This window comes from Citrus sinensis, chromosome 3, assembly GCF_022201045.2.
Source record: "Citrus sinensis cultivar Valencia sweet orange chromosome 3, DVS_A1.0, whole genome shotgun sequence".
In the NCBI taxonomy this organism is placed as follows: domain Eukaryota; kingdom Viridiplantae; phylum Streptophyta; class Magnoliopsida; order Sapindales; family Rutaceae; genus Citrus; species Citrus sinensis.
The window spans coordinates 1,468,985-1,496,691 of NC_068558.1; the positions used below are offsets into that span (position 1 = coordinate 1,468,985).

General features: G+C 40.5%; 4 protein-coding genes across 4 annotated transcripts; 2 read left to right on the forward strand and 2 right to left on the reverse strand.

Annotated features, from left to right (window-relative positions):
* The first annotated feature begins 268 nt into the window (after positions 1-268).
* Positions 269-3,388, forward strand: LOC102614336 (2-C-methyl-D-erythritol 2,4-cyclodiphosphate synthase, chloroplastic). The gene is made up of 3 exons (XM_006476434.4): positions 269-724; positions 1,208-1,338; positions 2,993-3,388. The coding sequence occupies exons 1-3, from the start codon at positions 376-378 to the stop codon at positions 3,224-3,226; spliced, it is 714 nt and encodes a 237-aa protein (XP_006476497.2). The 5' UTR covers positions 269-375; the 3' UTR covers positions 3,227-3,388.
* A 5,133-nt stretch (positions 3,389-8,521) lies between these two features.
* On the forward strand, positions 8,522-11,698 carry LOC102614629 (1-aminocyclopropane-1-carboxylate synthase-like). Its single transcript, NM_001288902.1, is given in 4 exon segments — positions 8,522-8,714; positions 8,829-8,960; positions 9,083-9,243; positions 10,452-11,698. Coding segments are annotated over 4 exon segments (1,452 nt in total). The 5' UTR covers positions 8,522-8,543; the 3' UTR covers positions 11,440-11,698.
* Positions 11,699-15,476: 3,778 nt separating this feature from the next.
* LOC102614925 (heavy metal-associated isoprenylated plant protein 39) lies at positions 15,477-16,887 on the reverse strand. Its single transcript, XM_006476436.4, has 3 exons — positions 16,478-16,887; positions 16,141-16,216; positions 15,477-15,993 (listed from the first exon to the last, which is right to left on the reverse strand). Exons 1-3 carry the CDS (start codon positions 16,481-16,483, stop codon positions 15,668-15,670), a joined length of 408 nt encoding a protein of 135 aa, XP_006476499.2. The 5' UTR covers positions 16,484-16,887; the 3' UTR covers positions 15,477-15,667.
* An 8,146-nt stretch (positions 16,888-25,033) lies between these two features.
* Positions 25,034-27,085, reverse strand: LOC127901244 (uncharacterized). The gene is made up of 3 exons (XM_052438162.1): positions 26,506-27,085; positions 25,352-26,151; positions 25,034-25,267 (listed from the first exon to the last, which is right to left on the reverse strand). Exons 1-3 carry the CDS (start codon positions 27,083-27,085, stop codon positions 25,034-25,036), a joined length of 1,614 nt encoding a protein of 537 aa, XP_052294122.1.
* Positions 27,086-27,707: the final 622 nt, after the last annotated feature.

Here is a 27,707-nt window from a genome sequence, read left to right on the forward strand (position 1 = left end):
TAAATAATTTTTACATAATTATATTTATTTAAAAAAATTAAATTTATAAAAACTCAAATTATTATCCCCGTAATCATATTTAACTTTAACGGCAATAGCTCTCCATTAGCTGCAAGCCCAAGTGGCTTCACGTTACGTACTCGTAAAAGAAGATTTAAGTCGTTACCAACTTTATACGACCACTCGACCAGTCAATATTGTAACACCGGAGAAATATTAAAATAAAGAGAAAAAAATCGACTGGTCCTAACCGCACAGCGCAGACAAATTAAAATCACACACATATTTCATTTCAGATGGCTTGGGCTTTGGCTGATATATATCGAGCAGACAGCAGAGCACGAACAGCGTCCCTCCCTCTCTTCGTAAAATTTGATGGTGCTGACGATGGCCGCTCAATCATACACCACCACTCCTCTCCACAGGAAAATTACGAATAAGCCACTATGTCCTCCTCTGTTGAGTTTGAAGCCTCGTAGCTTAACCGCCAAACATCTCCGCACAACACAGTCAACGTCGCTGCCTCGTATTTCAGTTTCAGCCGCAGCCACTTCTTCCATCGAAGTTAAAGAGTCATCGGCTTCGATCCAACCGTCCAAATCAAAATCACTGCCTTTTCGTGTGGGCCACGGGTTTGATCTTCATAGATTGGAGCCTGGCTACCCTCTGATCATCGGTGGAATCAATGTTCCCCACGAGAGAGGCTGCGAGGCTCACTCTGACGGTATACCATTCCCTTCTCTCTCTCTCTCTCTCTCTCTCTTTAATTTACAAAATTATCAAAATTTTATAAATCTGCATCTGCTTGTAGAAATATTCCATAAATTTTTTATTCTATTGATTGTCATAATTATCGTGCGAGCGCGCTTCACTCTAGCATCATTCAATGAACAATTTATGATCGATTTGCATTCCAGCCGATTTAAAGTAATTACTTAACTTATCATCTGTTGTGAAGTGTATGAAGGCTTTAAGTTAGCGTTACTCTTCAATTAATTATTATTATTATTATTTTGTGGATAAGAGAAAACAATAATAATATGAATAAATATTTCGGTTAAAAAAGTATACCTTATTTTGGATAAAATTAAACTGTATGAATTGCAGATTTGCGACAATTGTCCGTTATAGGGTCTCAAATTGGACATTCCAGAGAAAAGGGACTCTTCTTTAAAATTCTAATTAATTGATTTTTGTTGTTATATAGGTGATGTTTTGCTTCACTGTGTTGTGGATGCAATTTTGGGAGCATTGGGTCTTCCTGATATTGGTCAGATATTTCCTGATTCTGATCCTAAGTGGAAGGGTGCACCATCCTCTGTTTTTATCAAAGAAGCTGTAAGATTTTTTTTTAATTTATATTTCTAATTTACATTAAAATAGTAATGGGATATAGCAATTCTATGATATGGCTTCAAAATTTGTGGGGCTTTCACAGCAGAGGTTAAAAGAGAAAAGAAAAAAAGGATTAGAGCTTCCAATCTTGTTAGGGTTGAAGGGACAAAGAATGGAATAGACTTTCTATAAGAATTGGGAACAAATGTTTTAGCATGACAATCATGGCAGATTGTTTTATTTGAAGGGCTCTTAGTTGGTGTCATTGTGCATTTACCAATGGCTACATTAATTATGTTTGGAATTGAGGTGTTTGGTGTTGAAGCCATGACTGATGGGGAATGGACCCATTAGATGTGAAATATAAGTGGGAGAGTGAGAGGTGAAGATTATTAGTTCCTGAATGAAAGCTGGTGTTTGCCAAAAGCTTTAGCTGTTGTGCATTCAAAGTTGAAGCCCAGAAATCCCAAATATTAGCATTTTTGAATTTCAAATTAAGGATTCAATATGGTATAGCTACTCTCAAGTGTCTATGGGAGTGCATAACATTTCAGGCTTAGCCCATGACAACCTTTTTGCATATAGACGTGTCTATATTGCACAACTGCATAAGCTTAGAGACGCTAACATCTATTTTCTGAAAGCTTATTGACTAGGAAGTTAACAATAGTCTATGTTGATGTAAACATTTTGAAGTTTTACCATTGATTATCATCCATGTTCAAAAAGGTTTCTTTTGTGGTTTTATTTATGCATACAGCGTATATTTGTGTTTATGGAGAGGAATCCCTGGTAAAACTGAAATATAACATGCATGTTTGTGAGTTGCACAGGACAGAACTAAGAAAAGGTTTATTTGAATGTTCTAATAACTGCCTCCACTAATTGCTTGTATACTGTGAAATGTTTCAGAGAAAGTTAAAACTAGCTGGGCTATAAATGTCTTGACACAATTATAGAGGGCTATGAGATTAAAGGAAAGGAAACATGAGACAAATGGGCAAAAGGGAAATTTTTTTTGCAAGAGTGAGGAACAAAAATATTGCTGTGGATCTCCAAGTAGCATAACTACATGGTTGTAGTGCATCGTTTATTCTGAACAAATGGTGGTTTCATTCTAACAGGCTTGTGGGCCCTTAAAACCTAGTGCTGGGCTGCCTGCTTGGCCCAATGCCGGGCCGGGCCCATCACGAGTCTGGCCCACTCAACCCATTTGACACCTCTGTTAAAGATGAGAGAATGTCCCCTAATTCCACTTAATATGATCTCTAAATATAGCTAAGCCTAGAATATTCGTATTAAGTGGGATAATTTGCCTTCAGCTGTATTATATCAAAAGATGGTAAAGCCAATCACAAAGGTACCTACTTGATAGAAATTTGATACCTTGGCTCCAAATTATTTGGTATTACTAAAAGTTTCCAATTTTATGCATGCCTAATTCACAACCTGATGGACATAATTCATCTTGCGACTTATTTTTTCAGTTCATTGTGTACATCTGACACTCAGTCTCAGGCATCCTTTGTTTAAAGTTCTACTCAAGTCAAGTTAGCTGTAGTAAGATTGTTCTTATTTTGAAATAATTGGAACTCAGTCTAAGCAGTTAGTTGATTCATTGAATGAAGCTCACAAGGTGCTATATGATCCATTTCAGGTGAGACTCATGGATGAGGCCGGCTATGAGATTGGCAACTTGGATGCCACGCTGATTCTTCAAAGACCAAAATTGAGCCCATACAAGGAGACTATCCGAACCAACTTGTCTGAACTGCTAGGAGCAGACCCCACCGTTGTAAATCTGAAAGCGAAAACTCATGAAAAAGTTGATAGCCTTGGTGAAAATCGAAGTATTGCAGCTCACACTGTGATCCTTCTCATGAAGAAGTAAAATAAACGATTTGGGAATTGTCTTAAATGTAGCAGTTGTATCCTATTATCATTGTTGTATTTGTATTCTGCTTACAAAGACTTTTTACTTGGTATAGATTTCCAATGATAGGTTTTGTTTCATACTTGAACAATGCTTCAGTAATGGCAAGGTCTTTTAGCTGCCTCAGGTTTCGTTTGGTATTATGGTGAGTAGTAATGTGTCGTGAAAATTAATATTTGAACTAAGATTAGAAAAAACATGGATAATGATTTCACTTTTTTAAAAATTTCAAAATCTTTGGCGTAATTTTGTCCTGTTTTCACTTTTTATTCAAAAATCATTTTCCTTTCATAAAATTAGTAAGTAATGTAAGCAGGATATGTACTATTTGGTTTAGTTTCAAAATCGAACCAAATTTAAACCAATGATTTTGTGAATCAAATTCGAACCAAACATTAGAATCAAAATTAAAGTGAACCAAATTAAAGTAGTTTGGTTCAGTTCGATCATATGATTTGATTTGATTTGGTTCAATTAATTTTACCTTGTATATTTTATGAAAAATGACCTAATAGTACTATATTATTACTACAACAATAATCTTGAGTTCATGAATTCATAAACAGTAAAAAAGTCCAATAATAATTAAGAAATCCACTATATATTACAAAAGAAATTTCACTTTGAAGTTCCATTGCCCCTTAGCAGTTTCTCAATCATCATTTCTTGATCCTTTAGCTTTCATATCCATAAAAACCGTATTATCTCTCAAAGTGAGCCATTAGCCGGGCACTAGCAATTTAACAAAATAAGATAAAAGTGTATAATATCACATTGATAATCATGTGTATTAACTAACAAATAAAAGTATCAGCTTCATTACCTAAATATTCTTCATGTTGAACCACATGAACGATAGCTATACAAATTAAAATTGTGATTTATTTAAAATAAACTTAAATTTAAAATTTAAGAAACATACCTTTTGAAAGTTGTTCCATAAACTCATTTTCTTGAACTAATTGATTAAGATTTATTGTCATATCTAAGAAAAGAGAAGACCACAACTAATTTTGTGTTAATATCAATGCTTCAACTATGTTAGGAGTTAGAGATCTTCTATATTGATCTAGTTTATGCTAGGGTTTTTAAATTTCAAAAATATTTCATTTTCATAAATTATATTTTTAATTTTTTTTGTGAACTGTTTGGTTCGGTGATTCCATTTGGTTTTAAATCAAACCAAACAAGAGCCAATTGATTCAAAAAAAAAATTTGAACCAATCGGTTTTGCTGCCCATACTGAAATGAACCGAACTGCCGTAATACAATTAAGTTCGGCCCACCCCTAATTGTAAGTCTTTTATCATGAGCGATCTATATTATACTTAGGAGGTGCTCCTGGATTTTTGAAATTTCTTTTATAAGTTTTTTTTTTCACAACGTTACTTTGGTTTTAATTATCATATACCACCTCAATTATTAACCCACCCATTAAAAAAAAGTTTAAAATCAACAAATTTTGTAAATCCGCACTATAAATACCAAAAAGAACCTTGTCCATCTATTATTTATAAAGTTTCATTTCTTTTTAATTCTTTGCAGATTTGTTTTGTAATAAATTACCGTTAAACAAAACTCAAACATCTCAAAGATACAATTGAAACTCATCCTCTTTAACTTATTCTTCGCTTCACACTACAGATTTCTGTCCGTTTCGGACAGAACGGCAGCTCTTTTTACTTGCAATTCTATTTTAATTTTTTTCGTTAGAGTTTTAAAATTGAAACTATCAACAAAAAAATGGTTAGCTTTAATATATTTCATCACATTTTCTTATTATTATTGATAGCAATATGATTTTTTGATTCTTGATTTCTAGTTATAGTGAAATTTACAGTATCCATCAACAACAATTATAAATTGTGCTAGTTAATTTTATTGGAGTGGATTAGATGTTTGAGGTTTAAACTCTGCTCACATAGAAAAAGCAAAAATTAACATACCATAAAACAATCTATTGAAAAAATAAAGTACACATAATACGATGAATGAAAACATTATTAAATATTTATGTTGAAGTTTCTTAAACATTATTATTGTTTTGAATGACCCTCTTTCGGCTCAAATTCCTACCTTCACCGCTATTTTCTATTAAATAATTACGAAATCAAACTATAGTTATAGTGATAAGTGTTTATTAAATGCATTATAACTGAGACTTTTAAGCCACGACTTCTTAAGAGGAGTACCAAACAGACCCCAATAATTATCATTTTTTTCATGTTTTATGTATGCTTTAAAATATATGTTCCTCATCTCACGTTTTCAATCATTTTAGTTTGGATTTTGTTGCTGCAGAAATTTTTTAATTCCCAGTTTTACATCACAATAAAAATGTTCAACAGCTTTTTTAGATCTTGGAATGATTCTCTGCACCTCTCGAACCCTTTTCGGCTCTGTAGCATATGTTCCTTAAATTAATAATTTGAGCAACATATCTTTGAATGATTTTCTGCGTCACATATAGACCATTAAATCGCACATGTTTTTCAATTAATCAACGTTCTCAGCTGGCGAAATTCCTATACTAAAATTACCGTATAGATCCAAGTATGGTTTCTATTCTAACTAACCTCTGCTTTTTGGTACAAATGGAAGTCGCAAAAACACGTTTGTACACTTGGATCTCTTTAGAGCCTGTCTGCTTGGCAATAGAGGTTTGTATTTCTTTTGAGTCAAAGCGCAATATGCTCCAATTTTCCTTTTAATATTTTTTACCAAATTTCAATTACTCTTTTGACTTTTGCGAAGTCCTGGACAAAACCCAGAAGCCAGAACTGGTCAATGTAGAGCTGGGCTTGTTCGTGGAGAAAAATCGGGTTGTATATGCAACTCAATGGTACTTTTCAAAGGGCTTAGTGAGTTCCTACGACGTTAGAATTGTCGACTTGTGCCCACGCCACGTGTAAAAATTCTAAACTATGACTTTTGACAAAAATAGAAATTAATACAAGCGGGTCTAAGTGGGCACCTTGAGGATTTGGAGGCTTCAACATTTTAAGTTGACCAAGAAAATTGAAAAAATCACTTGAAGATTTTTTTTTTTTCTCTTTTTCACTCGTAAGGCTCCATTTGAGATTGATAATAAAACAGTATAAGTGGTTTATTTCAAAAGTTTTGATAAAAATGATGTTTGGTAAAGTTAGTTTTTATTATAACCTTATAAATATTTTAATAAAAAAAATAATTATGTCTTATTTTTCTATAAATTCTAATATGTAAATTAAAGGTAGTTTAAACTTACATTTATTTTGGTTATTGTATAATAAAATAACAATTCTATAATAAAATTTACTAAAAATATATATTCTACTTTTTAAACTGACAACAAACACAATAATATAATTTATTAAACATTAAATAATTTTTTTAATTGATAAATTTATTTCATCCGCATAATACAAATAACTTAATAATTCCAAATTAATTAGTTTCACTCCAATTTTGGGTTTGATATAAATAAATGACTCTCCAATCTAATTAAATCCAGTTTAAAAAGAAAACAACGAAAGGTGATGGTCTAAACGTGATTTTAAAAAATAAAGCAATCCGTGGAGTCAAGGTTAATGTTTGCCCCTGGCAGCCCAAACTAAATTGCCTCCTAAAATTCTGGTCACATTAATAATATGTGGCCATTAATGGTTGAACTTTCTAGATTTGGACTACATAGTGGCATATGACCTCTATTGAATATTTGTGCCACGTGCCAGAAAATGTATACTCCTTTCCTTCCTTTGACATATGGCTGTAAGCGTGTCAGAGTTTTTGCTTTGAAACGACTTTCGGTCGAGCAATTTTGTCTATTTTCAAAATTTCCATAAACATCATCAAATGCAGTCAATTCCTCCTCTCTCTCTCTCTCTCTCTCTCTCTCTCTCTTTTTTGAAGAATAAATGAGCATTCTGTATTTCAATTCAACACAAATTAAGCATATACGTAGGTGGAGCAAGCCCTTTCCTTCCCGTTCCTGGCTTCTGGGAAGCGAATACACACATGAAGGTTCAGGATTTCAGAGGAAAAAAGAAAATCTTAAGTAATTAGCCAGATGAAAACAAGTGGCGATGATTAAGACAGATGCGGTTTCGGTGCCAAGTAATGAACTGGCAATACCTACTTCGAGATATACATACTCCTACTTGTCCTTCATATTAACTATTAATAAGTAGATAGCATTACCAATAAAGTGTTGGCTCCACTGGCAATGGAGTTTCCTTAAGTGGCTTGACTGAGTTTGCTCTCCAGTTCGAGTCACAGGGAAGTCGCCTTTGTTGGGAGAACCTGTGCCTCTCGGTTTGAGTGGGGACTTTTAATCTGAGTTGTGGTACGGACTTAAAGGTGCCTCTCACAGTTGGGGCCCTCCCCAAGATATCTCGTGGTCAAAACCAAAAAAAAAAAAAAAATAGATAGCATTAGGAAGTTATAAGAATAATATATATCATAATTTGCTACAAAATCAAATTAATGCGATGGACTAGTTGTCGGGCAACACGTCTTTCTCATTGCTCCAGTATCTTTCATATGGTGCATGTTATTTTGATAATTTTTTCGAGTAATTAGGCATACTCTTATACGCATACACTTTTTCCACACTATAACAATACGGAATCAAAAGAATGAATTTCACTAAAGTACAAAATCACAATTTAATTTTCTTTTTCTCTTTCTCCTCTAAAAATGGTAAATAAATAAATAAAGAAATAAAAGGTGTTAGAAATGGTTCTCTATGTGGCAAATTTTGATTAAACAGTCGCACCAGCAAATTTTGGTCCCACCATAATAATTCTCCCTCTGGTTACCTTACCTTCACCTGCCACACAGTAAACACCATGAGTAAATATGATTGGAGATGAATTTCAACAGGCCTGCCAATTCTCACCCGTGTATTCAAAGAAGAGAACCATGTTGGCCTTCCGGGATCCTTCTGCTAGGACTAAAAGGTCAAGTTTGCTGTCAGAACAAAACAGAGAAGCCTTCTCAGACAATATTATATATATATATATATATACACGCACTAACACATTTATGGATCCAACGAAGCTGCATCTGTATCTCAATCTTGCGTACTCTTGCTGGTGGTAGTTCAGACATCACCATACAGAAACCGTGTGAATAACCTAAGCGATTGCGAATCCAAAAACCAAATTAGAGCCTCCCCTCACTACAAATATTTGCCATCTCTCCTCACTTCTTTCAGTCAATTTCATTCCACTGATCTCGTTCACACTTGTATCAGTTCAGTGCATTTACTAAATTACTTTCAGAAACAGATTAAATGGCCTTCGCGTTGAGTAACCAAGTGCAATTGTTGTCCAAGATTGCAGCCGGCAATGGCCATGGTGAAGATTCTCCGTATTTCGATGGCTGGAAGGCTTTCGAAAGTGATCCTTATCATCCCACCAAGAATCCTAATGGGGTTATCCAGATGGGTCTAGCTGAGAACCTGGTAAAAAACTTATTATGACTAATTAATTAATTAATTAAGTTCATCCAAAGCGCAAAACTAGCCACCTAGCTGCTGCTTCTAACTTCTTTAATTTGTTGATTATTGAAATCGCAGCTTTGCCATGAATTGGTTGAAGACTGGCTCATGAACAACCCAAAGGCCTCCATTTGCTCAGCTGAAGGCCTAAATGAATTCAAGGGTATAGCTATCTTTCAGGATTATCACGGCTTGCCAGAGTTCAGAAATGTATGCAACAAACCTAGCCTTCTACTGAATTAACTCTCTCTAAGTTGGATTGTTACGTTTAATTAAACGTTTTATACATGGTTCTTAATTAATTTATAATACGATTAATATTAATTCTACAGGCTGTTGCAAAATTTATGGGGAAAGTGAGAGGGAACAGAATTACATTCGATCCCGACCGTATTGTTATGAGTGGTGGAGCAACCGGAGCTCATGAGACGGTTGCTTTCTGCTTAGCCGACCCCGGCGACGCATTCTTAGTACCCACTCCCTATTATCCAGGGTATGTTGTTGATTCATTATTTTAATTTCCTGTTTGATTTTGACTTTGTTTTCTGCTTGAATATTTTATTGTTGCTATGACTAATAGCAGAGATTGCATGATGTAGGTCAGCGGTTTAATGATTACAGCACTTCCTAATTAAACACACATTTGAAAGTATAAAGTCTTTTTTTCTTTTTCTTTTTCTTTTTTTTAAGAAATAATATTTGCATATGATATTACACATTCGATTGAATTTTATCATTAAAAATAATAAATATTTCATTATAAAATAAATTTATTCACTTTAATATTTTTATTTTTATATATAAGTATTCTCATTTTATTTATCATATATAATTTTGCGTGTAAGTGTCTTATATCAATATTTTTCTTTTAAATAAATATACTCTTCGCTTATTAGAACCACACAACTGAGAAAATGCAAGAAATTAAAGGAGACATTAGCTCTATCAAATCAAGATTTAGATTAATGAATCAAGTCAAGGTTACTTTAGTCAATCACTTTGCTTGCATTCTTAATGTATTAAAATTTATTGGGGAACTAAAACCTGATTAAACCCTAACAAACAAAAGGAGGTTGTTTTTTGGTATTTTTTTTTCTTTTACAAAAAACCCAAAACATCTAAGGATTTAATTTTTGTACATATATCGTTGATCTACCTAATTGTATAGCACCAAATTTTCAGTGCCATATCTTAACCTTTTGACAAACATGTATTATTGGTGGGGACGAGCAAACAGCCAATTTATTCTAAGCGATGAATTATACCGATTCTCTTTCATCATACACGGACAGTTTCAGGAATCATGTCCATTGTCCAATACAATAATTGATAACACTACTCGAGGAAGATGAGGCCCCACCTTCCCACAAATGCGATACCAATTTACCCGCCACTTGGGTCATTAGTTGACTCTTCCTTAAATGCATAAGGCTAATTGGCTTCCACCTATTTAAGAAACTATCAATTATTAATAGCTGAATGCATAAAAACTCGTCCTTAATAGGCTTATAAATTAGTATGCGGGCATATATTTAAGTTCTTTAATTCGCAAAATTTCTTTTATACCACAAGAGGTACAGGAGATCTAAATTTAAATTTTTGGCACATTAATTAATTAGAATAACTTCAAGATAATTTCTCTGTCTTCTAATTCATTCAAGTTGGATTATATTACTAAAAGAATTTGTGATTCTAATGCAGATTTGATCGAGATTTGAGATGGAGAACAGGAGTTCAACTTGTTCCAGTTGTATGTGACAGCTCTAACGATTTCAAGGTCACCATGGAAGCCTTAGAAGCGGCTTATGAAAAAGCCCAAGAATCCAACATCAGAATAAAGGGTGTCCTTATTACCAATCCATCAAACCCATTGGGCACTTTCTTAGACCGAGAAACCCTAAAAGATATAGTGAGCTTCATCAATGAAAAGAACATCCATTTAGTCTGTGATGAGATTTATGCTGCCACAGTGTTCACCAAGGAGCCTAGTTTCGTTAGCATCGCGGAGATAATAGACCAAGACATTGCATGCAATCGCAATCTCATTCACATTGTATACAGTCTTTCTAAGGACATGGGATTCCCTGGCTTTAGGGTCGGTATCATTTACTCGTACAATGATCAAGTAGTGAGCTGTGCTCGCAAAATGTCTAGCTTTGGACTTGTATCCTCACAAACCCAACATTTAATCGCAACAATGTTATCGGATGATCAGTTTGTGGAGAAGTTCATCGCCGAGAGTGCTAAAAGAATAGCAGAAAGGCATAAGGCATTCACTTGGGGACTTTCCCAAGTGGGCATTGGGTGTTTAAAGAGCAATGCTGGCCTGTTCCTATGGATGGATTTGCATCATCTTCTGAAGGAGCAAACATACGAAGCTGAGATGGCGTTATGGCGAGTGATAATTAACGAAGTCAAGCTTAATGTTTCTCCTGGATCTTCTTTTCACTGCCCGAATCCAGGGTGGTTTAGAGTTTGCTTCGCCAACATGGATGATCGGACGATGGAAATTGCTCTATCAAGAATTACAAGCTTTATGCTTAAGAATGTGGAAGCCAAGGTGCCTAATAAGAAGAAACTTTGCTGGCAAAGAAGCCTTCGGCTCAGCATGTCATCTCGAAGGATGGATGACTTCATGGCTTCACCATGCATGTCTCCTCAATCACCTCTTGTTCAGGCCCGGACTTAAGTGCAATAATAATTGGAGCTACACGTTCGTATGACCAAGTCAAGTGTAATTGAGGCAATTTAGTTCAATTATTTTTTTCATTTTGTTCGTAACTAAGAGAAACAATGGCTCATGCATTTTTTTTTCCTCCCTGTGTGGAGTCGACCAGAATTGTAGTCCTTCGTTTGGGATTTTTTATGCTTCGTGCATTTGTAATTCTTTTTAAAATTATTGTACTGTTCGTGTGTATTTTTTCGTTGGTGAAAAAGTCTATCATTTGTAAGTCGACGGTTGTATCTGTATTCAATCAATTATGATCCGTAATTCCAAAATTCAAGATTCATTTGCCTGCAGTTTAGCAATTATCATGGATGAGAAAATTCTTTAGTACTCTTGGAGCATTGTATCTTATCCTTTCATTACTTGTCAGGTATGTGCAAATTTTATTACGATTGGTTGAAGTATACATGTGATAGAAAATGAATGAGAAATAAGTACTGTTTATTATTTAATAGGTATTCGTTAGTATTAGACTAAAAATACCAACCAGTTTATACAATCAATTTGCAATAATAATAATAAAAAGTCAAAGTCAACTATCAAGTGAAGTATTTATAATTTCTTTTAAAGAATTTATAAGTTAAATAAGAAAAACAAAATTTGGTTTGCATTATTGCCTTTCCCGTCGCTTTCGTGATCATTAAAGTATGTTGTGGTCGAAAGGGATAAGGATGCCTGCATGGCTCTTCATCTCTTCGATCCACCATGTTATTATTAATCAAAGGTTTTATGGTTAGTGTGAATTAACAAGATCTTAATTACGTGATGAATTTGGTTCCATCGATATCATAATCAGATCAATCCTCTTGTCTTCTTATTCTTCTTCCTTGTTTGTACCTTTTTTTATTTTCCCTTTCTGTTTTAACTTTTAGGTAACATTACAATTACATTGCTAGGGTCGTATTCTTTTATTTCCGTTCCAGCTGCGAACTGTATGATAAATTAAGGACATCCGAAGACATCTAATGTCAGCAATCACATATCAAATAGGTAGCCGCCTAGTCGGTGGGATCATTATAATAAATTAATCATTATTGTGCATGCTCTCGTCATGCTCTTTCTAATTATGAACCGTCATTGTCATTACACGAGTACAGGTCATCGATGAAAGGGTATATGTATAAAGAAGAAATAAAAGAGCAAGGTTTGAATATGTTTTTGGGTGTTATTAAGTTACATTATAACGTCACCCCCAATGATAATATTTAATAATTCAAAAATGGTATCAAATAAATTGTATGTGATGCGGAATATTTAACTGATGCTGAATGTTTAACACACCCTCTCAATTTGGGGCACGGGCATGCCTAAATGAGAACGAAACACTGCCAGGATCTTGAAAAAAATGAAGGCGTGAGCCGTGAAGTAAAGACTGCCCAAATTTAGGTTTGGGAGGTGTACAACAAAGCCCTAAAGCTTCCATGGCAATTAAATTACTAGATTTGAAGTTCTTAATCCAAAAAAATTAAGTAGATAATTAATTAGTTATTGGGTTAATCTTCAGCCGTTGATAATTAAAATGAACGACTCTTATCCATTTGCCCTTCCAGGGTTGACCACTACATTCATTTAGTGATATGTACAGAACGGGGCTTCACCTTGCAACTTGTGATTGTAATTTAAGCCCTCAGAAAGAAGATTGTGACTCAATGACAAATTAAATAATCTTTATGAACCTTTTAAAAAGGAAAAAAATTCGTTTTGAACAATTCGTGGTTCCAGATACAACAGCTAATTAAAAAGTATGTTTTTGTTAACCCTCCTTCAAAGAAGACAAATATACTTAATTACATAGGCATCCTTAAAAGACCGCAGCGAAGCTTAATTATTATTAATTGGATTGTCTTACGTACGACTTGAGAAAAGACAATTTGACTTGTTCTTTGGAGAAATCACTTTTTCCTCTGCCAATTGTTCGTTTTGATTAATTTTATATATTTTCCTTATTCCACAAGATTGATTGTCTTATGATTGATCAGCAATTTCAGAAACACAAGATAATAATGCTAGTTAATTTTCTTTCATTAAATTTAAAGCAGTGTGCGCCCATTGCGTATTCTGTTTCCAGAAGTCAAAGTCACGGCACTGCCATTAATTCTCGACGACTCTACAGAGCCCATGAAATTCAATATTAAAATGATAAAATGTTCTATTGGTCAGGGTTATAGTGTTAATTAAAAAATATTCATAAATTTTCAATTAGCACTATGAATCCTATTGAACGTAACATTGTGTTTATCGTCATTTGATCAAAATATTTTTGTATCAAATATCAGTTTACGTTCAAAATTCGAATGGTCATTCCATCTTTAAGAAAACCACTACATGAACAGCGAGAAGTTTTTAGGACTCCGTATAAGAGAAAATTTTACTCTATGGATAATGACAATCAATTATTATGATAAACTTGTTAATGTCACATATAAGAACTTCAATTTTATCATTGTTATCAATTAGTTTGATGAAATAGACAGATACTTTACCCTTTTTTTCAGTCTAATAGAGAGGTTTAGGTTATTTTAACTTAAAATTTTGATTTAAAATTTTAACACAAATTTAATGCTACTTGTTGAATTTAAATCCCTACCATTTTAATAAATGTTGAACATAAAATTTTGATAGATAAATTGATCTTGTTAAATGTTAATTCGACCTCAATTATTTAGTAGTATAGTATAATCTTTATAAATTAATAACTTCTATTATATAATTTATTTTCAGCCCCTTGCACTAATAGGCTAAATTTATACTTCCAATAAACTAACAAGATAATTTTTTTAAAAAAACTTATATAACTCTATGTTTCCATCCATATTACAAATAAATAATCTGCTAAAACGGAAAATATAATTTTTCATGATGTTTAATTAAATAAAATATGCCTTTATTGTTACTTTTTTCCTTAAATTTTAAATATCCTTGGATTTCATCTCTAATTTTACTTATTGCTTCTAGAAATTCTAGAGTTCGAATCCTCAAATTGAAAGAATTTTGATTTTTTTGGTTAATTTATTTCTATATTTAGTGGATTGATTCATTTTTAATTGATTAGATTGGTAAAATGTAATGAAATTTTTAGTTGATTAAATATATATTCATGAAATTGTATGTAATTGATTATTAATTTAGCAGTTAATTAATACCTCTTTAAATTAATAAATTTTTTTTGGTGCCAAAATTATTAATTTATAAAAGTTCAACTGTAAATTGCATGAGAGCATTTTGTTAGTTCTATTAATAATTAATCAAATTTTAAGTGAAAATAGTTCAACCCTCCTCTGCTAGTATACAATTAGAATTTTGTTGAGAGTTGAGACTCATAATCAATGTTGATCAGCACACCAGCGATGAGTAAATACACTCTTAAAAATAGACCAAAAAGACAAGAATCTATCCCAAAATTTAGAAGAGAAAAAAAAATGATGGAACATAACAAAGAGAAATCGCTAATGAAGATACATAAAAGTCACACATAGTTAGGGACGCGCATTATTTCATAAGAATATGCATAAAGCCGGAGAAAATAAATACTCTAATGTGTAATATGTAAATGTACATCATTACTTTATGAAGTCTATTCCAGAAGTCAATGGTATTGGTTTGGTTTCTAGTTGCCGTGACTAAATCAATCCTTTAGTGGGTTTGTTGATCTCTCAAATGATTTTCTATTATTCAATCCCATAATATAATCTTTAACCAATCCTACTAGAATTTGAATTCAAAGCGTCAAGTACATGTCACAACCCACATGGATCGCAACCCCAACCGTAAACAAATAATCAGACTGTGTAGCCAACGTCACCTCTGCCGATTGTGGGACGGGGGGGGGGGGGGGGGGGGCGGTGTGTCGGGTGCGCATCACATATTTTAATATTTTGATGGGTAAAATGAAAAAGATCAATAACAAATGAACTATTAAGTAGCGTAAAAATATTGAAGTGGAAAATGAAATTTGATTTGATTGATTGATTCTAGTAGAGCTAATTACAAATTGCTCCTGGATCCGAAATTTGTTGATTGAACTCTCTCTGTAGTTTACACGAACACACATATCCTTTATACTAATTAAGACACTGAACCTGAGGCAAAGGGCAACCCATTTCTATCAACTATAATCTACACAAAAATAAGTAAGAAACCCCGGTGGGTTAATTTCCATGACCATATTATATCATTGATTGCAAAATCTTTAAAATATAACACAACCATTAGGGTTTTCTTCAGCACTGACATAATAATGTCTGGGCATGTAAGGATTGTAGGCTTGATATTGATAGGCCCTAATGAGCTCGGCTAGTTGTTGTTCATTGGGATTCTTCTTCTTATCGTCTTCCTTTTTTTTGTCTTCCTCTTTCTTTTTATCATCCGGTTTCTTCTCTTCTTTTGCCGGACCCACCGTCAAAATCTCCGCGTACCACTGTTTCTTCCTCAGCTTTTTCACCACATCAATGGGGTCAACGTCACCGACCACTGTTAATTTATTGTCCTTCATATCTATAGCAATGGATTCAATCCCTGAAGCAAATTGAAGAAAGTAACCAAAGACATATACATATGTTATCATCGTGAAAAGGAAACAGAAACAGAAACAAAAGAGATGAATATTGATCGTCAGTAGTCAGCTGATGATGAAGGCCTAAATAGCTTATACCAATTGATTACCTGAAATGCTGGAAACTGCTTTCATGGCCTTCTGCTTTGCTTTGTCATCGTGTAAGTCCAGTTTCAACACCACTTTCTGCAACAAATTTAAACACAACATATTTAAAACTAAATTTTATTAACAAAGAGATAAACTGACCATCAACGACAAATTCTTAATAAATAAGACTAGGAAATTAAAGCACAGTCCATCACAAAGCTAAAAGACTAATTTTATGACCAAAAAGACTGATTAAACTAAACTAACAAGAAAAAGACTCATGACTTTTCCAAGAAACTGAGATTACTTAATTGGATAATTAGCTAATTTAATTAGATTAAGGGAAGGAAGTTTCACCTTCATTGCGCTACTGGTTTTGTTTAAAGCTCGGACCTCTACTTGAAATGAAGATGATCGATCAGATAGAGACTGCACAAAAGAAATGAAGATCAACAAACAAACCAACCAACACAAAGAGAGGGCCAGAGAGAAATAATTATTTATAAGAAGATCCAAGTATACATATTTAAGAAAAATAATCTATTATAAAACTAGAACAAGGTGCGGATATGTGTTGAAGGTTTAAGGGGAACATTGACAAATTTAACCCGCAGGGCTAATATCAACAAGCATATACGTAAGGCCAAAACTAGTCAATCAAACTACACTGCGAGTGTGAGGTTCCGAGCAAGCTAGCCTTGTGAAACAAGGAATTCATCAAACGTTGACGTTGAAGCTGAGACAAAGTCCTCTAGGTTTTATTTTGTCTGCGTTTCCTGTTTTGCTAGTTAGAAAATGAATGCTATATTTTGTTGTACCATAAAAGCCTAATATGTTGTATGTCCATTTATATGGCCGTTTGAGAGTACAACTTCACCAAGCATAGTATGTAATGATGGTGCGTTGCATGAAATTTATTTTCCCGAGGCCAAAAATATGAAACATGTGGAAGCCGTCCGTCCCGTGGTTTTTTGGCTGTTTGGTAATTTTACTAGTCGCCAACGCCAATGTCATAGTTTCTTGTCATTTTCTTTGGCAAACAAAGTTTCTCTGTAATTGAAAATTTGAATGGATAATTTTCACTTGCCACTTTTTTTTTTCGTTAATGTGTATCTCCTCACGATATAATAAATAAAGAATCCGAGTGACAGAATAGAACATTTTAAAATTTTTAATAGTAACCCAAAAAAAAAAACTGAAAATGTGAGTAATAACATTTCATTACTGTTTGGGAGGGATACTGTTTGGGACAAATGCGTCGAAGGGACCAGGAATGACGAGCAGACATCTGATGGCGGAGTTCTGCGAACCGGTGTGTTCCGTTAAAGCCTGGCGCGTGGAAGAACAGGAGCAGAAACATCCTGCTCGTCCACGATGTTGTCGTCCGCAAGGCCAATTCCTATAAAAGGCATGAGGCCATTCCGGCTAGAGATCGAGAGGCGAGGAGACCCGGTCGACGGCAGTTGGCAAGACGTGCTCTCCAGCACGAGAATCTAGGCACAACAGCCACGCTTTCCCCAGAACCGCGACGTAACACGCAAGGTCTCACAGAGCCGTGGCAGCCACGCTTTCCCCAGAACCGTGGCGTAACACGCAAGGTCTCACAGAGCCGTGCCAGCCACGCTTTCCCCTGAACCGTGGCGTAACACGCTAGATCCCATGTTTTGCCCATAACGCAGCAGTTGGAGTCCCATACCGTCTCGAAAAGAGCGGAAGACTGAGATTCAGAGGAAGCCTATAAAAAGGTAGCCAACGAAGGTAAAAGGGTTGGCATTCTTGAAAAAAGGGGAGAAAACCACAAGAAACGCCATAAGACCTGTGGCAAGCTTTTCCCGAACCTTCATATCTGACTTGAGCGTCGGAGGGTTTGCGCCGGGAAAACAACCGGCGTACTCTGACTTATCTGTGTACGCAGGGACCTCCGGAGAAGAAGCCTGGCGAGGAGACCTCCTGGTAGTGACGAAGTTGATCGAGCAGAGATCCTGATCGTAGAACGAGGAGAACCGGAATCTCGCATCAACATTTTGGCGCCGTCTGTGGGGATCCAGAGCAAAAAGCTTCTGTCGATAGCAAGAAGAGGGGGGGAGTAAGCGAAAGGCAATGGAGATAGGAGGAAGTAGCGCACAAGGGGGTGACATAAGGCTTAACGATTCCGTGACGCTGAGGGAGGTAATCAGCGAAGCACGGGAAAAAGTCATGTTCGACCGGATGGAGCGAATGGAAAAGCAGATGGAAACCTTGACAACCATCCTGCATGAGCTGCGGAACGAGCGAAGGGTAACCCAAGAGGGAACGGTGAGAGGCGGTGGAGCGGCACCAGGTACCGATAGTGCGGAGAGAAGTCAAACCGCTGGGAGATTTGGTGGTGAGAGAGGTAACGTACCTCTGCGAGGAGAATTTCATAGAGAAAGAGAGCAGTCCCCGGTAAGACAGACTTGTGACGGGGGCGACGGGGTGGTGAATGCAGAGGAAACAGAACTGAGGCAACACTTACATGATGTAGAGCGAGAGCGGGATCAAGCTGCAGCGCGCGACCCTGGTCGCGCAGGACAGCTGGAGGAGGAAGTGCGAAGGCTAGCGCAAATAATTGATGACATGCAAGGGAGGAACAAAGCCCCTGGTTGGAGGATAATGCTGGACGGGGAATCACCGCTCGCAGCAGAGATCATGAGGGCAGTTATTCCGAGAGATTTCCGCCTCCCCGACCTCAGATACTCGGGAAGAACTGACCCGCTGATGCACATGGAGCGCTTCAACGACATAACGGGGGTACAGGGATTATCTCCATCCCAAAGGTGCAGGGTGTTCCCACTATCCCTTGAGGGACGTGCACGAGAATGGTACAGGAAACTTCCTCGGGGCAGCATAAAAACCTTCGAGCAGATGTGCCAGGAATTCGCAGAGCAGTTTAGTGGGGCAATGTCACCGGAAGATGACATGATGGAGCTGAAGAGCATGAAACAGGGGGAGCAAGAAACCCTTCGGGAATTCATCAAGAGGTTTCATCGGGCTGTCCTCGACTTGGGAGCCTTCAACCACCCTCAGGCGTTAAGGGGACTGAAAGAAGGGGTGAAGATAGGAAGGCTGTGGTACAATTTGAGAAGCCCAGCTATTCAAACGTATGCAGCCGCATACGAACAGGCTAAAAGAGACATCGAGATTGAGGAGGAGAAGGCTGCACGGATCAAGACAGACCAATTGGAAGGGTTAGGGAGGAAAGAGAAGAAAGCATTACCAACTAATGGGCCGATCAGGAGGAGGGACCACCAGATCTCCGGTAGTGGAGCAGGAGGTAGGGTAATTGCTTACCAGCCTCATCAGAGGCCGCCACAGTATCAGCGCAGCAGGGCGCCGCCTCCTCGTTCCCCAGCTAGGGAGCCTTGGAGAAGACATGATCCGGCATCCGGTGATCTTCATCAACATTCCCACGGTAGCAGGACGAGCAGACCAGAAGCACTCCCACCGCCCCCAACTCACAGTGGGGCAAACAGAGAAAGAGCAGTGCATCTGGTCGACCAGAACCAGGACTATGGGCGGTACACTCCCTTGAAGATGCCCCTGGATGAGGTGTACGAGGCCATAAAGGGTCGAGGGCTGCTGCACCTCCCTACACCAATAACAAAGCTACCCAACATGAGGGATAGAGGACGTTATTGTAAGTTCCATGGCACCCATGGCCATACCACAGCAGAGTGTAGAGATCTCAAGACCCAGGTCGAAGATTTGGTGAGAAATCGGTACCTGGATGAGTTTATGGATGGGACTTTCCCGATGGTGGCCACAACGGATGAAGGGGAGCAGAGTGAAGGAATCTTGAGACGCGAGCCGCCCGCAGCGAGGGTGATAGCTGGGGGCCCAACGTTGGCCGGAGATTCGAACAGATCGAGAAAAAATTATGCCAGATACGCCATGACCAGTAAAGAGATACTCTTCAACACCCCAGCAGCCAAACGAGCAAGGGTCAGGCAAGTGCCAATCATGTGGACGGATGAGGATGAGGAAGTGATTCTATACCCCCACGAGGACGCTTTAGTCATCAAGGCTACGATCGCTAGCAAGAAGTTTGACCGGATACTGGTTGATACGGGGAGCTCAGTTGATGTGCTATTTAAATCAACTTTGGAAGAAATGAGAATAGCCGACCGGAAGTTGGAATACACCAACACCTCCTTGAAGGGGTTCGGAGGAGGGAAGCTGGTCCCTCTGGGCGTGGTCGAACTGCCTATCACAATCGGGGGCCCCCCGACAGAAAGAACAATGATACTGGACTTCGTCGTAGTGGACGAGGAAGGTCCTTACCAGATGATCCTAGGTCGGCCATTTTTAAGGATGAGCAAAGCGGTGCTGTCCAACCATTATCTGGCTCTGAAGTACCGGGTGAATGGGGTAGTCGGAGTGGTACGAGGAGACCAGAGGATCGCAAGAAGCTGCTACTCCTCGGCAGCAAGGGAGGCGATGCAGATAACATCCCTCGATACCCGAGTGGAAAACAAGACTGGCAGACAAGAACCCGTAGAGGATCTGGAAACAGTGAGCATGGGACCAGAGAACCCGGGAAAGACGATCAGAATCGGGTCGAGACTTGAGGGAGAGCAAAAGCAGGAGTTGGTGAAATGCTTACAGGCTCACGCCGACGTGTTTGCCTGGACACATGAGGACATGCCAGGGATTGACCCAGAGGTAGCATGTCATAGGCTGGCAATAAAGAAAGGTGCTCGGGCAGTAAGGCAGAAGAGGAGGTGCTTCAACCAGGAGAGGTATGAGGCTGTAAATGATGAGGTGGAGAAGCTTCTGAGAGCGGGGTTCATTCGGGAAGTCAATTACCCGGAGTGGATATCAAATGTGGTGTTGGTAAAGAAGGCAAACGGCAAGTGGAGGATGTGTGTGGATTTCACAGACCTCAATAAGGCGTGCCCAAAAGACAGCTTCCCTTTACCAAAGATCGATCAGCTAGTAGATTCAACGGCTGGACATGGTCTGCTTAGCTTCATGGACGCATTCTCGGGATACAACCAGATCCCCATGTACGAGCCGGATGAGGAGAGCACGGCTTTCATCACTAACCAAGGTCTGTTCTGTTACAGGGTGATGCCATTCGGTCTCAAGAATGCTGGGGCCACCTATCAAAGGCTGGTGAATAAAGTCTTTAAGCCCTTGATCGGGAAAACCATGGAGGTGTACGTGGACGACATGATCACCAAGTCCAAAATCCCGAAGGAACATGTCAGACATCTCGAGGAGACGTTCGAGCTTTTGAGGAAGTATAAGATGAAGCTCAACCCGGAGAAGTGTGCTTTTGGGGTCGAGTCAGGGAAATTCCTGGGATTCATGGTGAGCCATAGGGGGATTGAAGCAAATCCCGAGAAGATCCAGGCGATTGTGCAAATGACGTCTCCTCGAAACCTGAAGGAGATGCAGAGCCTCACGGGGAGGCTGGCGGCGTTGAGCAGATTCATATCCAAGGCTACAGATAAGTGTCAGCCATTCTTTCAAGTGATAAGGAGGGGAAAGAAAACGGAATGGACCCCAGAATGCGAGGAAGCCTTCCGGAACTTGAAGCATTACTTGCAGCAAGCCCCGCTACTGTCCACACCGAGGGATGGGGACAAGTTGAATCTGTATTTGGCGGTATCTGATCGGGCCGCCAGTTCCGTTCTAGTGAGAGAGGAAGAAGGAATTCAGTATCCGATATACTACACCAGCAAGGCCCTGCTCGACGCTAAGACCAGATACCCAACGACGGAGAAATGGGCACTGGCCCTTGTGGTTGCTGCTCGGAAGTTGAGGCCGTACTTTCAAGCATTCCCGGTCTCGGTAATCACCAACCAGCCATTGCGTCAAATTCTGCACAAGCCGGATGCCTCTGGTCGGCTCGTCAAATGGGCTGTAGAGCTGAGCGAATTCGACTTAGACTATAAACCCCGCGCGGCGATAAAGGCCCAGGCAATGGCCGATTTCGTAGCTGAGTTCGCGGAGCCCGAAGTATGCTTGGGTCAGCAAGATGCAGATGTAGGCAACGACGAAACTCAAGTATGGCAGATATCTGTGGATGGGTCATCAGGAGAGCGGGGTTCAGGAGCAGGGATTGTCCTGGAAGGCCCAGAGGGGGAGGAGATCTCTTATGCTGTAAAGTTGGAATTTGCAGCCACAAATAACCAGGCAGAATATGAAGCCTTGATAGCAGGGCTGGAATTGGCTAGGGCCGTGAAAGCGGACAGAGTTAAGATCAGAACCGATTCCCAGCTGGTTGCGAATCATGTCAGTGAAAGATTCCAACCAAGAGAGGAGAAGATGGAACAGTACCTAAGGATAGTCAGGCAGATGATGGGGAAGTTCGAAGCAGTGGAGGTGATACAAATCCCCAGGGAGCAGAATAGTCGAGCAGACATTTTGGCTAGGATGGCAGCCGTCGCCGACCCAAAAATGCCAAAGTCGGTCCCCCTAGAAGTGAAGTCTCGCCCGAGTATCGAGCAAAATTTGGGGGTGTTGCGGATAGAACAAAAAAGCTCGTGGAGGGACCCGATAGTTTCATACCTTAGAGACGGGGTCTTACCACCAGATAAGCTACGGGCTCGGAAGATTAGAGCTCAGGCCTCGAGATACACGATGATCGATGGGGTACTGTATCGACGAGGATATACATTACCGTTCCTTCGGTGTTTGGACGATGACGACGCGGATTACGTGCTGAGGGAAGTGCATGAAGGAATTTGTGGAAATCATTCTGGCGGGAGGTCCCTGGCCCACAAGGTTCTAAGGCAGGGATATTTCTGGCCGACGATGCACCAGGATGCGCAAAGGAAGACCAGGAGCTGTGCAAGCTGCCAGAGTTTTGCGAATTTCTCTAACCAACCACCAGAGAAGCTCACCTCCATGGCCTCCCCTTGGCCATTCGCTCAATGGGGAATTGATCTGATCGGCCCATTGCCAAAGGGACGAGGAGCAGCAACACATGCGATAGTCGCTATAGATTACTTCACGAAGTGGATAGAGGTAGAAGCCCTTAGCAGGATCACAGAGAAGAAAACAACAGACTTCGTGTGGAGAAACCTGGTCTGTCGATACGGGATCCCATATGCCTTGGTAACGGATAATGGCAGGCAGTTCGATAATCACAGCTTCAGGGATTTCTGCCAGAACCTCGGGATAGAGCTGAAGTATTGCTCGCCTGCTCACCCTCAATCGAATGGACAAGTAGAAGCAGCCAACAAGACAGTCAAGAGGCTTCTGAAAACCAGGCTCGGAGCAAAAAAGGGTGCGTGGGTTGACGAGCTGTCAGGTGTGCTATGGGCATACAGAACAACCCACAAAACCGCAACGGGGGAGACACCGTTCGCTTTGGCTTTCGGACATGAAGCGGTCGTGCCGGCTGAGGTAGGAACGACCACACACCGGACAGATCATTTCAATGAACAGGAGAACGACGAGCAGATATGTTTGAATCTTGATCTGCTAATGGAGAGGAGGGAACAAGCAGCCGAGCGATCAGTCACTTACCAACAGAGGGTTGCTCGGTATTATAACCAGAAGGTGAACATACGGCAATTCAGGGTCGGAGACTGGGTACTGAGAAGAGTGAATCAGAGCACCAAAGATTCGACTCAAGGAGTGCTGGGACCGAATTGGGAAGGGCCGTATAGAGTCAAGCAGATAGCGGGGCCCGGAGCTTACAAGCTGGTTCGCGCGGACGGCCACGAAGTGAAACGCCCATGGAACGCAGCACACCTCCGAAAATACTTCCAGTAAGACTTGCTCACATTTTAAAGCAATTTCTGCTCATGCTGTCTATCTTTTATTTTTATGTTTTATGTCCGAACAATTTCATGTAAGTCAAATCCTGCCATTAATGTAACGTCGACGAATTTTATTCGCTTGAAACCGAAAAAAATCCTAAGGCATGCAAAGGCTCGCCAAGTCTCAGAGCCTGTCTTATGGCGAGACAGAAGCCAAGCATGCCAGGATCTGCTCGGCCGCGAGAAGGCAGCAGAATCCAAATCGTTTGAAGAAAATCCTAAGGCATGCAAAGGCTCGCCAAGTCTCAGAGCCTGTCTTATGGCGAGACAGAAGCCAAGCATGCCAGGATCTGCTCGGCCACGAGAAGGCAGCAGAATCCAAATCGTTTGAAAAAAATCCTAAGGCATGCAAAGGCTCGCCAAGTCTCAGAGCCTGTCTTATGGCGAGACAGAAGCCAAGCATGCCAGGATCTGCTCGGCCACGAGAAGGCAGCAGAATCCAAATCGTTTGAAAAAAATCCTAAGGCATGCAAAGGCTCGCCAAGTCTCAGAGCCTGTCTTATGGCGAGACAGAAGCCAAGCATGCCAGGATCTGCTCGGCCACGAGAAGGCAGCAGAATCCAAATCGTTTGAAGAAAATCCTAAGGCATGCAAAGGCTCACCAAGTCTCAGAGCCTGTCTTATGGCGAGACAGAAGCCAAGCATGCCAGGATCTGCTCGGCCACGAGAAGGCAGCAGAATCCAAATCGTTTGAAGAAAATCCTAAGGCATGCAAAGGCTCGCCAAGTCTCAGAGCCTGTCTTATGGCGAGACAGAAGCCAAGCATGCCAGGATCTGCTCGGCCACGAGAAGGCAGCAGAATCCAAATTGTTTGAAGAAAATCCTAAGGCAGGCAAAGGCTCGCCAAGTCTCAGAGCCTGTCTTATGGCGAGACAGAAGCCAAGCATGGCGGGATCTGCTCGACCGCGTAAAGGCGAGCAGAATCCCGAACATCGGAAAATTTTCTAAGGCAGGTGGCGAAACCATATACCAAGCCATAGCCAGCTCGACCAGACGAGGACGAGCAGGCTCTCGTAATTACCACACAAGAGAGTAATCAAAAACATTTCTATTAATTTGTTAATAATTAACAAAGCAGATAATCTTCACAAACATTGTTCATTACAATACAAGAAACATATCAGGAAGGTCGTGGATCAGTAAGCCCAGCAGCGTCGGTTGGCTGGACCTCCTCAGGTGCAGGAGGAGTATCACCAGTCGCATCCAGAGGGGCGCTCGCCTCGCCAACATCAGCAGGGACTGCACGAGGAGGAGAGTCTCCCTCCTCAATCACGATCGGCTCTGCCCCTTCGGCATCTTCCTTGGCCGCCTCCTCGTCCATATGTTGAGCAACACCAGCTGCAAGGTCATCCATCTTCATATCAGGGTGTTGCTTCCCGAGGACGGCCATGATACAACGATAGGAATGCCGAAGTCCCTGGTCGTACTGGTTGTCGGCCTCCCTCTCCAAGTTCTCTATATGAGCTCGGTGGGAATCGCGGAGAGATTCGAGCTGAGCCTCATACATAGCCCTCTGCCCTTGGAGATCCTCCTTAACCTTGGTCAGCTCCTCCTCGAGGGTAATGGCTTTTGCTTGAGCAAGGGACTCTTGCTCTATCAGCTTGAGGTTCTCAACGTTTAGCTCCCCCGCTTTTTTCTCGGCAACGTCAGCTCTGGTCGTCGCCGATTGAATGTCCTCCTTCATCTTCCTGTCGTAACGGCCAACCTTGGCCTTATAGTAGGTGGCCATGCAGCTGAGATGGAAAGCACTATACTGCATGGCTCCCACCAGCTCGCCCAGGGTACAACCGTCAAAGCCCTCCAGGTCCTTCTTGCTCACGAGTTTAGACAACTCATTGAGATAGGGAACCAAGTGTTCTGGTCGGCTGTCGGGTAAGCGAGACCGAGGCACAACAGGCGGAGAAGAGGAAGCAGGATCAGTGGCTGCTCTACTGGATTCCCCGACTTTAGCAGAGGCAGGAGGGAGAGCCTGCAAGGGAGGAACCTGCTGCACGATGTTCTTTCGCTTCGCAGCGGGAGCATCTTTGTCCTGGTCCCTATCGGTTGTTGGAGGCCGAGAGCGTTTCCTGGTCAGAGCTCCAATCACTGCGTCCTCCATCTTATGGCCAGGAAGTATCAACCGAGACTCGAGGAAGTTGTATGTAGATAGCAGTTCTCGGCTCGAGCAGGAATTGGCCAATACAGCCTCGACCCGTTTAAGCTGACCAGGTCGGAGCGGGAAGTGAACACCCCAGGAAACTACAGCACAAACAGACACTTGGTTAGAGACAAACCAATACAGCAGGAACAATTATGGATACAAGACATCTAAAGCGAGCAGGCAACCTGGGACCGTGAAACGGGGTGGGACGCGACAATCCTTCCCGTCTATTTGTGCAACTTGACCCCAGGGACCCCCAGCAAAAAAGAATTTCCTCTTCCAAGTCCCACCACCACCAGTTGGAAGATCAGTTATGGGTTTCCTGCTCTTGGTACCAGATTGGAAGTAGTACCAGCCGGCATCTTTAGGGCTGCTCTTCAGCTGGTACAGGTGCTTCACCTCATCAACCGTGGGCTCGCTTTGGCAACATCTGTCCCACAATATGAACAGACCAGAGAGCACTCTCCACCCGTTGGGGTTCAGCTGACCAGGAGCCAGATTTAGCCCGTTAAGTATCCGGACAAAGTAAGGCTGCAAGGGACACCTCAGCCCATACTTAAAGCTCTCCAGATACAGGGTAACGTATCCCCTGGGAGGCCGGCTAGGTGTATCCTTCTTTCCTGGGATCTTAAGAGGTATCTCACCAGGAATACTATACCTAAGTCGGAGGTCATTGAGCTCGTCAAACGTGGTCGTACACGACATGTAATCAATGGCATAATCACGCGACAAGGCTCTACCTCCTACTGTACCCCGTTCTTCTGGTCGTGATGCTCCTGATGGGGACGCCTCACCAGAATCATCCCCTTGACCCTCACTCAAGGTGTTCTCCGATCCAGAAGATCCTTCTTCATCGCTACTGTCGCTCGAGGGGGTTGTTTGGGGAGACATCCTCCTAGCGCTAGTACCAACACTAGACCTAATGGGCTCTAAGGGGATCCCGGGATCAAAAGCAAAATCAGCGGGCAGACTAGGCAAAAAACCTAGTTCGTCGTCACCAACCTCAACGACCTTCTCCTTACCCTTCGACATATCCTAAGTTCTAACCAAAACACCGCCGCCAACTACAACCTCAAGCAAAGCAGAGAGAAAGGAAATTACCTACAACTAACCAATACCGAAAAAAATAGAAGAAATACCTGAAGCAGGGACTCGGTCAGAGAGAGACAGGGATGACAGCTTTGGCGCCGAGGTTCATTCGCCGGAGAGACAAGAATGGAGAAAATGACGAGTTCGTGTTTGAAGATTTTGGGTTTCCTTACTGAGAAGCAAACTCTTGGGCTGCCAGCATTTAATGACGCATATTCCGAGAATCCCGTAACCGTCGGTTTGAAATTCAAATGGAGGGGGGGATTTCTGCCACGTCACCTCGTCCGCGATTAAATGCGACATGACTCCTGGCAGCCTTTTCCAAACCCACGCGAGCGAGTACTATCGAGTTTCTACTGCTGGTCCACTACATTATCCAACACCAGAAACTGGGGGACCGGTGTTTGGGAGGGATACTGTTTGGGACAAATGCGTCGAAGGGACCAGGAATGACGAGCAGACATCTGATGGCGGAGTTCTGCGAACCGGTGTGTTCCGTTAAAGCCTGGCGCGTGGAAGAACAGGAGCAGAAACATCCTGCTCGTCCACGATGTTGTCGTCCGCA

Bases quoted from the DNA above. Each gene is read 5' to 3' on its own strand.
- LOC127901244 (XM_052438162.1), bottom strand. From the start codon at position 27,085: ATGTCGAAGGGTAAGGAGAAGGTCGTTGAGGTTGGTGACGACGAACTA. The intron at 26,152-26,505 runs GTCTGTTCATAT...TTTGTGCTGTAG, and splicing joins CGGGTGGAGAGTGCTCTCTG to TTTCCTGGGGTGTTCACTTC. The intron at 25,268-25,351 runs GCCGACAACCAG...CCTGATATGAAG, and splicing joins TAGAGAACTTGGAGAGGGAG to ATGGATGACCTTGCAGCTGG.
- LOC102614336 (XM_006476434.4), top strand. From the start codon at position 376: ATGGTGCTGACGATGGCCGCTCAATCATACACCACCACTCCTCTCCAC. The intron at 725-1,207 runs GTATACCATTCC...GTTGTTATATAG, and splicing joins CTGCGAGGCTCACTCTGACG to GTGATGTTTTGCTTCACTGT. The intron at 1,339-2,992 runs GTAAGATTTTTT...GATCCATTTCAG, and splicing joins CTGTTTTTATCAAAGAAGCT to GTGAGACTCATGGATGAGGC.
- LOC102614925 (XM_006476436.4), bottom strand. The intron at 15,994-16,140 runs GTAATCAATTGG...AATTTGCTTCAG, and splicing joins AGCAGTTTCCAGCATTTCAG to GGATTGAATCCATTGCTATA.